This window comes from Amblyomma americanum, chromosome 5, assembly GCF_052857255.1.
Source record: "Amblyomma americanum isolate KBUSLIRL-KWMA chromosome 5, ASM5285725v1, whole genome shotgun sequence".
In the NCBI taxonomy this organism is placed as follows: Eukaryota; Metazoa; Arthropoda; class Arachnida; order Ixodida; family Ixodidae; genus Amblyomma; species Amblyomma americanum.
In genome coordinates this window covers 24,600,771-24,613,444 of record NC_135501.1, presented here as the reverse complement: position 1 = coordinate 24,613,444, position 12,674 = coordinate 24,600,771, and the positions used below count along the sequence as shown (strand labels likewise).

Here is a 12,674-nt window from a genome sequence, read left to right as displayed (position 1 = left end):
CTCGCGCCAAACAAAGCCAGGTCGCCACAGACGCCAGTTGCACTTCGGGGACACTAACGAACGCTCATCTCTCAACCCGACGGCCAGGAACGGGGAAGGAGTGCCGCTGCGCTTGTGCCATTCCCTCGAGGAACGAGCTGATTGGAGCAGGGAATCTTAAGTGCTCAACTTTTGCTGGCGGTTTGAACATTTTGTCTAATCCACGTTAGACCAGTGGTAGGCCGCACAGAAAATATTCAGCGCATTTTATATGCGCGTAAGTGCCTGCTCAGAGGAGCAAATGTCACTCACTTCTTGCGCATTACAGCAGAATTGCAGATTCAGAAAACAGGGGTGCAGTTGTCCACCTATATCTGTTTCCTCAAGGTTTTTATTAGTCGGTGTTCATTTTCGAGGTGCTAAATAATCGCGCATTTTATTTGGTGATTGACAGACTGGTTGGAGGAGTCAAATGCTAACAGTGACCCCTATCAGCGTGGTCGAAAGAACCTTCACGAAAGGAGTTTTTTCCTGAAAGAAATCAAGGCAGAAAAAATCATCATCGCAGGAGAACGCGCTTTATTCTTTTATTATTACAGAGACAGCGGACACGACGAAAAGGTCAATCCTATGAACACACGTGGCACGCCCGCAAAGAATAGCAAACGAGCCGACGAAGTGGTAAATGAAACCGGCAAGAAACATGAACAAAGTTCATTTAAAACTTTGTACTTGGAGAACAGTGGGCTGCGCCCACGTGTCCGTTACGTCAGAAACAAAGAACTACCACTGGCCAGTTTTCCGAAAAATTCTAACCGCGATTCACCTTTAGCGAAGCGATTTTTGTCTTCATGCTCTAGTCGTCAGAGTTTAGGCGGTTTTGTTTTGCGTCTTGTTAGTCTTGTTTTTTTGTGGCCGCTCATTTCGTAGCGTCATTCCTTCTCGAGGTTTCGCCAATGGGCCTGGCAGTGTTCCGTTCGACAAGGCAGGCGAAGATTACAGTGTGCTCCAAGAACTCAGTATCCGGTCGATGTTCCCATTTGGAGGAGGCAAAATAATTGGTAAAAGCGGCTAGTGCGCTAACTAAAAAGCAACGCCTCAGAAAGATAAAGGCATGGTGGTGTACGGAAGAGGACAAGGCCTGACAAAGATACACGCTGCACAAGTGGGTCAGGTAAACAAGGGTATCAAAGATTGTCTTCCGTGGGCCGAAGCTAATGGTGGTCGTCAATGGAGGCAACGTGGTTCAGTTGAGTCCAAAGTCGAGGAACGTGGCGCACCAGGTCCGCGCCTCTCGCGTGTTCCTGCAGCACATGCGGAAGGCCTTGGGGTCCTTGGTGACCTTGGCGCACTGCTGGCAGAGGTCTCGCACGCTCGCGTGCGACGGGCACAGGTCTCCCGGGGGCAACGCCGCCAACAGCGAGGCTTGCACCTCTGCCCCGGAGGCCGGGGAGCGGCGCTGCACGGCCGGCCACTCGGCCGACCACCAGGGCATACCAGCCACGCAGTGGGCGACCAACACCAACAGCAACACTGGGGACGGCTGCGACGAAGCAAGGATGCAACTCAAATAAACAGCAGTCGGCAGCAATCGACCACGGTCCGCAGTGTGCAGCGTTACCCACTGACCAATTGCAGCCGGAAATGAAAGCTGCATAGCAATGTTTCGCTCTACTAAACTGGGTGGAACATCGGAATTTTTGCGCTTACGATTTCTTCTCTTATTTGGCTTCTTGTATTAGTAACTAGCAAGTCTTTAGGATCTGCATACTTTCCTGTCCAGTCAGGACCCTGTAACGCGGTGATGAATGAGGCCGGAACTTCACTGCAAGCTTAAGTTGTTTCCAACCGTAGCTCGTGCCTCCTCGTACCGATGGGAGAGGAGTAACCGAAGAACAAGCCAGAGAAGGCATACAAACACGTACGCTGCACTTGAAATTCAAATTTGGCAGAATAGAAAATGCATGTGCAGGCACACACAGAAATGCAAAAATAAAGAACGAAGCTCGAAGCATAAAGTGACCCTCAACCCTTAGTAAAGATTTATCCAAGTAAAGCGAATTCCTCTCTGTGGAAAAAAAAAAGTTGTCTAATGCATACAGAACCTGCTCTTTCGTCAAAGACACCTCCATTTGTGTACCTCGGGTGCCGGTCTTATTCACGTGGAACAATCGGTAAGGCCATCCTAACCGGGTTAAACTCAGTCGTTTCTTGCAATGATACCATTCTTTGAGACATAACGGCATTTCACCACATCTGCCTAAATAAATGCGCAGCCTTTTTTTAACACGAAAGCATTACTTGTTTCTTAACAAGTAACGCCAGCGGCATGTGTTAGTGTGTATGCTCACAGATGGTGCAGAAAACCCTAGCCATGTCAAGAAAAATACGTTGACGTCATCAAGCCTCTGTATCACTCACACACCGGGGCGAGCACCGCCATTTTAGACAAATACATACACGCCGTTCGTCTATATGTATGTACTCCCTACTGGCCTACCTGAATGTAGCGCCAATTTTCCCGACAACATTCACACAGAAATTGTGACGTAACTGTCTGTCGTTTAGAGTTCCTGCTGGTGCCATACCATTTCTCGTTGCATGCAACTTGCATTTCTAGTCAAGCTGGAGGCTAGCTTGCGACTGGGATCCGAGCGGACGACATATGCACCATGAACTTATGCCTTGCCAGACTCTTTACCTCTTCCCTTAAAGCGTGGTTGAGGTGTCCACCGAGATGTGAAGCAGCTACCGTGCCATTTCTTTTTCTCAAAACCCAATTTTGTTATCAATATTATGGTGCAGCCATTCGTCGTAGAGCGCTCCGTGTGGTGTCATACGCGCGTTTGTGTGTGGGTGGCTTGTGTGTGGGTGAGTGTCAGTGCACGCAGGAACAGTAATGTTTTCGCACTCCCATTCGTAAGCAGTCTTAAGTGTCTCTGCCGAATTTTTTTTTTCGTAACGTGTTTTTCGACGCAAATATACCTTTGGCAACTGCACTATTCTGGTTCTGTGGCACGCCTTGAGGCTGCGGCCACTCCTGAGATAGATGACAGGTCGCAAACACAAAAAATTAAACTGTATCCAGTCATTTACAAGTTGTAGAAACGTGCTGCTGCCACAGACGTGCAGCGGAGTTGAAAGAACGAGAGAGTCACGAGCCACGTAACGTGAAACTCCGGGAGGGAGCTTTAAAGAGAGAGAAAGCACGTGTAGAGAGTGAAGGAACACGGGCAGAACAAAGAAAAGGAGCAGAGAGGAGTCCACTGTTTGCAAATGAAGCCGGCGCCTAGGCGGGATATTCGAACTGGACTCGCGACAGCACATGCGCCAATGCATATTCCTGTAGCCGCCGCGGTGGCTCAGTGGTTGTGGTGCTCAGCTACTGACCCACAGGACGCGGGTTGGATACCGGCCGTGCCGGTTGAATTTCGATGGAGCAGAAATGCTCGAGGCAAGCGTACCGTGTGATGTCTGTGCTCGTTAAAGAGACCCATAAAGTGGGTCTCAATAAAGGTGAGATATGTCTGGGATGTTAAAAGACGACGGTTCATAATTATCCCCCAACAAGAATTATTTCAATGCGTTTTGTGGAAGCTGAGTTATATGCAGACAAAATATGAACTTCCGCGTATTCGCGCCTTTCGCTCTCCTCTCGCACGCCAAAACGGCGGCGTTTCTCCTCCGGCCCCACTCTCTCGGCCCCTCCCCTACCTCCGCCGGCTGCGGCGCGCGCGGAGTGGCCACGGCCGCGGTAGGGCGTGACGTCTGAAAGAATTTGGCGCTGTGAACCGATGATAACCCCCGGCTGATGACGCCATTTGCAAGACGTGACGTCGTCTGCCAGGTTTATGCTCGAAAGCCAGGCACCGCGCGTCGCCGCGAGGTGCAATTACTTCGGCTGCGGGAGGTGGCTGGTTCGAAACCCACCGCCGGACAACCACTGGTAAAAATGGGTACAAGCCACCCCGGCCCGGCGCCCGGCTTCTTCAGGGGTGTGTGCTTGGAGGAGGCTCCGCCAACCCCACTGCGCCGCTTCGGGGGCAAACCCAGTTTCGAGCAACTCAGACTGCAAAGGTGCTAACCAGCGCTGACCTCAGCGTTCAAACACTATGGTCCTTCGTGAGAAGCCATTCAGAGTATCACTTGTCATTCACTTTCGAGGTTCCATCAAATGATGCTCTCCAGTTTTAAGCCTCAAATTGTTTTTCAAAAATGACCACGTGTGTTGGGAGTATTCACCAAGGTCCCAAAAACTTGTTTTAAACTATTCATCCGGGCACTCGAAGATTGTAAAAAATAGAATTGCTGTCTTGCATTCGCTCTAGCCTTCAGCATTCATGTCACCATTGCGTTACAGATAGTGTGCTGTCACAAGTACGTAGGCTAAAAAGCGCAGGTTTTCCAGACATTGTTATTTCCTCAACTTGTGAAAAACTTTTGCGATTGGTAAGGGCAGAATTTGTGAAACCATAGAATAAAAGGTCACATAAGAATCTAGTTGTTATTCCGTATGCACACAAGATAGCGCACAATTTGAAAAATGTGGCGGGTCGTTTCTAAGTAGACGTTGTTTTTTCGGCGCCGTATAAGTTGAGTGGGCTATGCCGAGCCATTAGCAATCGCCACGAACATATAAAAAGAGCTAGCCCGTTCCATTGCCAAGTGGCACACAGGTCACGGTTGGTCGATTGGGCATGTTCAGTCGTTTATGAGCTTCCACTCTCTTGCAAGAAAATTTTACATGGGCGAAACCGGCCGTTGCATTAATATTCGGTTGCGGGAACACTTGAATTCGCTCTCGGATTCAAGTTATTCCCATCTGAAAGATCACTGCCGAGAGTGCGGAAAACAGGAGAAAAGGAAAAATGCCGCCCCCTGGTCACCAAAACAAAGATTTTTTTCGCCATAGAGAAAAAAACAACCAGGGAAATAATGCAGGCATATTTCATTGGGAAAAGACAAGCGGAGTGTGTGAGCCAGCCTTCCTTGATTATTGTTGATAAGGAGTTTTCTTTTTTAGATAATTCATGATGTAACCATTGAATTCAGCGAGGTAACCAATGAAAAGTGCCAATGCAATTGCTATGTGCCTGATATATCACGTGTTTTTTTTAATATAAAATGTATGTTCTTCTTAATAAAAACATTAGTTGCGAGTCAGCGCTTGTCTGTGTCTTCTCTTCTCGTCTATCGTCTGTTCGCGCTGTTCCACCCACCATGGACAATGATCAGCGTTCCTTAGCGGGTACAGAATCTCCTAGACCGGCCAGAGTGTGTCCAAGAGAGCTGATGGCTCCTTGTCATGACAAAATAGATGATCTGGATGCATATCTGCAACGATTCGAGCGGATAGCTTTGGGGGAAGGCTGGGAGCACAGTGAATGGGCCACGGCATTAAGCATGTGTTTAGTCGGAGAGGCGCTGATGTGTTTGGAAGGATGCCTGCTGCTGATTCCATGGACTACGAGAAAGTCAAAAAGGCACTCCTCCAAAGATTCAGGTTTACGGCCGAGGGTTTTCGTGAGAGATTTCGCACCGCGAAACCTGAGGATTCGGAAACCGCTAAGCAGTTTTCCTGCAGGCTATCCAACTATTTTGATAGGTGGCTTGATATGTCAAACACAGAAAAGAGTTTTGAAGGTGTGCGTGACAAGCGGGTCACAGAGCAATTTTTAGCGTGTTGCAGCTCAAAGCTGGCGCTATTCCTGAAAGAAAGTTGTGTTCGCTGGAAGAGTTCGCCGACACTGCAGACCAATTCCTCGAGGCTCAAGGGTTAAGAAATTTGAGTAAGGCAAACGAGGAAACCCAAAAGACCTTAGAGACAGATGCGGCAAAACCAGGATCATATGGCGGTGTATCTAAGGCGCCAGTAAGGTGTTTTCTCTGCGGCAAGGTGGGAAACCGTGCAACTGACTGTCGGACTAGTAGTGCTGCCCAAAAAACACAGGTTGTGTGTCAAGGTTGTAAGAGGAGGGGTCATACTCTGGATGAGTGCCGATACAGAACGCAGAACCGAGCTGCATGCGTTGTCGACTCTAGGGTACAACTTGTCACGCCACACGAAGTTCCGCAGCTGAAAGGAGAGCAAACGCCGCTGTAAAATGAGGCAGTGAGTGGAACACCCAAGTCGAAAGCAGCAATGCTGGTGGTGGTTGGGCATATAAGGGACCGTCCTATATTGATGCTTAGAGACAGCGGGCCAACACAGTCTTGGTTCGTAGAAGCCTGGTGAAGGACGAGGATCTTACAGGGGAAGCGTCGGCCGTCACTCTTGTAGATAGCACAGTGAGGTATCTTCCTGAAGCAAGGATTCTAGTGTCCACACCATATTATACTGGACAGCTAGTGGCAAAGTGCGTAGACCAACCCATCTACGATCTCATGTTGGGGAACATTACGCGTGCAAGAGGTGTCGAAGACCCCGATCCCGAGTGGAGGATGCTCGACGTTGAAGAACATCCAAAGGAGGAAAGGCCTGCGACAGCTCAGACGGGTGCAGTCAGTTTCTCGTCGGCAGTGGAGACAAGAGCTCAAGCGACAGCCCGAGCAACGCAGCGTCCGCTCTCCACTCCTGTTACGATATGCCTGAGCGTAACACCGGGCGAAATTGCAATTAGGCAAACAGAAGACCCGAGCCTGAAGACCTGCTTCGAAAGAGTCGGGGAAAAGGTGGAAAGAAAGAAGAGTCGAACGTCATCCGAGTATCAATTAATAAATGGTCTTTTGCACAGGGAATGCATATTTAGTTCAGGCAGGCGGGTCCAACAGCTGGTGTTACCGAGAGACATGCGAGAGACCGTGCTACGCTTAGGACATGACGCCATTATGGCTGGACACCAGGGTGTTCAAAAAACGGTGTCTAGGATCACCGAGGAGTTCTTTTGGCCGGGTGTTCAGAGTGACGTTACGCGCTTTGTTCGCTCATGTGACGTGTGCCAGCACGCAGTTCCAAAGGGAAGAGTTGGTCCCGTACCTCTGGGAAAGATGCCAGCCATCGACCTACCGTTTCAGCGAGTGGTGATTGACATTGTGGGGCCAATCTCTCCAGTATCCGCCAAAGGCAATAGATATGTGCTTGCTGTGGTTGACATGGCCACTCGTTATCCTGACGCTTTTCCACTGAGAACTATTGACGGTATCCAAGTGGCGGAGGGTCTCGTGGAAATGTTTTCGCATTATGGGTTCCCAAGAGAACTTTTGAGTGACCGAGGCTCGAATTTCACATCGGAGCTAATGAAGGAGGTTAACCGCCTTTTGTGAGTGAGGAAATTACTGACAACGCCTTACCATCCCATGTGTAATGTGCTTGTAGAGCGGTTCAACGACACCTTCAAAACTATTATCAAGAAAATGTGCCAGGAGAGACCTACTGATTGGGCCAGATATCTCTCAGCTCTTTTGTTCGCTTACCGCGAAGTACCGCAAACGAGTCTTAGTTTCTCGCCTTTCGAGATGTTATATGGGAGAACTGTTAGAAGTCCACTTGCAATACTAAAGGAGCTGTGGGCTAATAAAGAGATTGCATCAGATCTCAAGACCACATACACATACGTGTTTGAGTTGCGGGATAGGTTGAAGGAAACATGCAGGCTTGCACATCAAAGCCTGGAAAAGGCGCGTGAACGCCACAAGGGATGTTATGAAAAGAGAGCCATTAACAGAAATCTGAATCCGGGCGACAGGGTTCTTGTGTTGCTACCCATGAATCATGATAAGTTAATGATGCAATGGAAGGGCCCGTACCTTGTGACGCGGAAGAAAAAAGGATATCGGTTATAAGGTATTGATAGATGGCATTAAAGGGTTTTCCATGTTAATATGTTGAAGAAATATGAAGAACGAGGTCCCGTATGGCGGTACGCCCCCCAGGGCAGCTTGTTCGGTAGTGGCCGAGGAAACAGGCGATGTTGCCGAGGTGCCCACGTTCTGTGGGAAGAAAAACGCAGGAGGGGATGAGGTACTGAAGAAGCCCAATTTGAATGCAGACAGAGGATTACAGCTCTACTCCAAATCAAGGGGGAGACAGACGTTTTCGAATGGGCCAAGCAAAACGGAGGTCATATGTTAGAAATTAGACTTGTATTCAGACAGAGCTAACTGAACTGCTTTAGGTATCTCTGGCATGTATCTTGTTGTTGTTGTGTTAATGTATCTCTGGGATTTATCTTGTTGTTGTTGTTGCTGTTGTTGGTGTTATGTGATTATACAAGAGAGTGTGTTGTGGACACGAACATTTTTATTAAGGATTCTGTACGGACAGCGGCAGTGGTGTTTTAGTGTTCTGAAAACGCAATTTGGTGTGCAGTGTTAGTGGTGTGCGTTTGGTGTGTGCTGTACATCTGCGGTGTGGTGTGTGCTGGGTCCGGAATCATCACAGAAGATAGTCGGTTGGCTGGATGGTTTGAAGAGGAGTATGACGTGAGCAGTTTTTCATGGAAAAACTCTTGAGAGAGGGGGCTCTTGTCACATATATTATGGAGCCTAAATTAAATTTTAAAGGAAAGAGGTGTGAAGAAGACGTGAATTAACAGAAGAATAAAGAAGAGGAAGAAGAAGCATTCGTTGAGGTGGAGAGAGATGATTGGTGGAGAAGCATTCGGTGAGGTGGAAAGAGATGATTGGTGGAGAAGAGAAGAAGACAACGACAGGGCTTACGTGGACTAACACAGAGGCTATAAAAGGGCAAGTGAGAGCGAGGCCCGAGGGGAACAGCAGAGAAGCGGAGGCTCCGGCGGGTCAGGGACACTGGCTGGAAGAGAGCGATGCCGGCTACTGCTCCGGTGAGCTCGCGTTCTACGACTCTGCATCGTAGACTTCCTGCCGTGCCTGAGCCCGTTCCGGGGAGTCAACAGAGGACGCTACCACCTGCTACGGCCAGGGGTGTCTCAAGCGCTGTTGCCACCCATCCGGCTGGTGCCCCAACGCCAACAACACCGGCATCACCACCACGGGCGCTTGGACCGGGAGCTTGTACGACACAGCCAGCGACGCCAGCCCAAGCAGCCCAAGCACGCGGAACGACGCCTCGACGCCGGCTACGGGATCCATACAATGCCGCAGCCGCACCGAACCAACCGTGAGCACGAACGCCGACCACGGATAGTAGAACGCTAGTAGTAGACGCTGGTAGTAGTGTGCCCGGGTCGTGTGTATTTATAGCCTTTGTGTGTTGTGTTAGTTTTGTTAGTTTTGTGTTCTAGTGTGTGTGTCACGTAGGGTGTATTGAATGTGCGTTTGTGTGGGTACACCCGTCGCCTAGTCCATTCTCTCAGTCCGAGTGTTCTCCGGAGAGATCCGTAACAACCATAGGGGATGGCGCGCATCGACGCGCCCCTATACGAGCGGCTTAAGTAGGCTATATGCGCACGCAGCGCGACTCTACAAAGAAGGTGACATCTGCAGAGAGATTCCACTAGACCAAAGGGCAGTGAGTGAGTGCCGCTTCAAGTTCTTGAGGCAATTGAAGATACATCTCCTACAGCGGCTTCCAATTGTTTGTCTGCACTTGTTAGGCTTCATGGTATCAATCTTGATGACGTAGAAAGCGCAAAGAGCCGTGAAGGCAGACTCAAGCTGCCGCTTCGTTTTGTTTTTATTTATTGTTCCTCCATCGAGCCGCAGTCTAAAATACGGCAACTGCAAGCAATTAGCGTCCACTTCATCATGCATCATGTTTCAGTTTATAGCACTGAACACAGTCGCAACGTATGCCCTTTTCCACACCTGGCGCAAGACAAATTCAATATTTGTCAGCTTCTGTTTCCAATGCTGATGCTGAGCACGTGTTCTGCTGTGTGAACTCGACAAATAACGAATGCGCAACAAAATGGAGCTGGGCAGCTGGCTTATGGCGATTTCCCGAATCAGGTTCAGTCTAGGGCTCGAAGTCAGAGCAGCTTCAACGTCCTATTGAGGTGACTGTTACTTCTGCAGGATCACTACCTACATGCACTAACATTCAATGTTTCATTTATCTAATGTGCAACATTCCTGTGGCTTGAAGACCAAGCAAAAGGGCCAAAATTTCCTGTTCTGTTTTGTGTTTTTTTTGTTGCTTGAAAATATTATTTGTTGTTATTTAGTAAGAACTGTACTCATAATATCACTGCTGTTCTATTTGGCTACAATATTGGCGCTAAGCTTAAATGGCTTGGCCACTTTTGGCTACCTTTAACTTGAGTTCTGGCTCCTTTTATAATGCGCCCAACGGCAACTCTGGCCGGGACCCACGCGAGCCGGCCGCTAGCAGACGACGCTGCCAGAGAAGCTAGCAGACGATATCGGAGACGTGCGCATGCGCTTTTGGCGCGTCCTCTGCGCGAATTTATGCGCGTTTTCGCTCGTATTTATCCTTTCTTTTTACGTGAACGCTTGAGTGAAATGGCTGCCGAGAATATTTTTTTGATGGAGTCGAGACGTTCGCGCGTCCGGGGCTTGGCCCGGACGGAATGCTCGTTTCAGAAGGATTATCGATGTATGCCACTGATGGTAAGTATTGCTTTGCTTGCGCATGGCATAATACCACAGTTCCAAGTGCCATACCAAAATACCAAGTGCCATAGTTCTTGTCGCATCTTCCAACTAAGCATCACTTTTGCAGGTTGCGTTCGACTGCGGCTTGCCTTCGCGATCAGGAAACTGCAGCTGTTGGATAAGACAGTGCCTCAGATTAGCTTTGGTCGAAACAAAATACTTTTCCACTCATCCAGATCTAAAAGAAATTCAGTCCAGGGCTCGGTTGATGGCGACATGGGCGGTCGATTCAACGACATCAAACTTGTCGGCGATCTGATAGAGCGGCCATTGCGTCCCGATGTGAGTGAGTGATATGAGAACACTTTTCAAGGGTGAGATTTTCGGCCTCCCTCTAAGACCTTGGAGGTAGAAAGAGGAGCCGGAACTCTTCCACTAGAGCAGCTGCAGTAGGTTGAAACAGTCGAAAAAGCTTGCTGAACTGAAACCCAAAGCGGCGCACAGCCTCTTCGACGTACAACTGCACCCTGTGCCGGTCCTACCTTTCTAGCTGGGTGAGCAGAAGGCACATTACAAATGCGTCTCCAAAAACACTCGTCGTCGGATTCCTCAGAGCCGGAACTATCACACTTCAGCCAGTGGTCTGCGGCGAAAAGCTCGCCAAATATCTCTACCGGCATCGCGCCCCTCTTCGCTCCGCGCAGACGGCCGGCCAACGCTGCTCGCACGTGATCATGACGTAGCTTCCTGCTTGACGGGAAGCCGCGTACTGCCCGAGGACTACTACCAGAGCTCGGTAAACCGAAGAAGCCCACAGTCGGGAAGGAGAGTCTGAGGAGCGAGGGTCGCTTCTCGCCGAGATCGCGGGAAACTTCACCGGACATTTAAGCGTGGACACTTGTGCAGGTGCCACTCTTCGCTGCGGCTGGCTTGGCGCGAAGTGCTTTTGCCTGTTCGAGTGACTCGATGGAAGAGCGCGCATCTGCTTTTCGTTTGTACTGCTATACTCGCAGTAGAGAACGCGTAAGCTGCAGAATGCGTTTTGCTGGCAGTATCCGGTGCAGTAACCAGTCGTGTGGTGCCGGGGTGAGGTAGCCGGGCCAGTATACTGGCCAGCGGGGCTGGAGCACGCGGTCATGCAGAAAGACGGCGAGGTCGTGATAACAAAGAGCGTGCTGGCGACGGATGATGACTGCGGCTATGCGTCGCTTACGCGGTGGGCTACGTTTTACTTTTACGTATTCACGACAGCTAGTACTCTCGTGTCGCAGACGACACTACTCAACCGACTCCGCGCACACACCTTTGGCCACTCTTTAGAAAGGTGCGGATCGTCTACTTCAGCGGTACCACTCGTGCGGTAATCATCGTTCTCTTTCATGAAAGTCACTTTAGGCTCGTACGCGAGTATGTGCTCAAAGTTCTGATCGAGCCCTTGCGCTCTACGTACGACCGTCTTAGCCGAGTCCCGAGGCTTCAGAGCCTCGGCGCGTATTTCGTAGCCACAGCGGCTAAGAAAATGGTCTCTCTCCCCTGTCTGAGCTCTTGATGAAATGACATGCCGCTACGGTTGTCAAAGATGCGTTGCGATCTGCTTCCCCAATGCATTTCTCACTCTATTCACACCACCTGCAATAGTCCTCTCGGAGGATTAAAACTAAACAGATAAGAGCGAGAAGCCTCGTCTAGTAGTGCTTGGTTTGGTGCAACGCCAATTAAAAAAAACCATCTGAAATCTGAAAATCGTCTTTAGACTTTCTATGTTTATATAGACTCTATGGCCTTCCTAGAGCTATATCCTTTGATCGATACAAGGTCTATAGATTGTATGACGACAAAATTTTATTAAATGTGAATGGCCATAAATCTACTGAATGCTTCTAGGATTTCTACTGTCTACACGAAATTTGTTTCGAAAGTCTATAGCCACTCTTGACAAAAAGCCTATGGACAGTGCATAGACTGCGTAAAGAAAGTTGTTTAAAGGAAAGAGCAAACAGATATCCAAAAGGAAATGTTGCAGAATACAGAAATCAGAAAAAAACGTAATTAATGAAACCAGTGTGCAGCTTTGTACTGCACGTTTCTAAGAGCAAAGAAAGTAGTCAGTTGACCAGGCGGAAAACTCGGAACAAAACGAGATGAAACATCATAGAATCGCAGCGGTAGCAGACAAGAAAACAAGGAGGACACAAACACACACTTGCGCTGAACTTTCA

The 12,674-nt window shown here is 49.2% G+C and overlaps 1 protein-coding gene across 1 annotated transcript in view; it reads right to left on the bottom strand.

The window, feature by feature from the left end:
• Positions 1 to 541: 541 nt before the first annotated feature.
• LOC144134601 (uncharacterized) overlaps positions 542 to 12,674 on the bottom strand; it is a 34,816-nt gene continuing 22,683 nt past the window's right edge. The window contains exon 2 of the mRNA XM_077667484.1: positions 542 to 1,522. Within this exon, the coding sequence (XP_077523610.1) occupies positions 1,226 to 1,522 (297 nt within the window). The 3' untranslated portion in view covers positions 542 to 1,225. The remainder of the gene's footprint in view (positions 1,523 to 12,674) is intronic.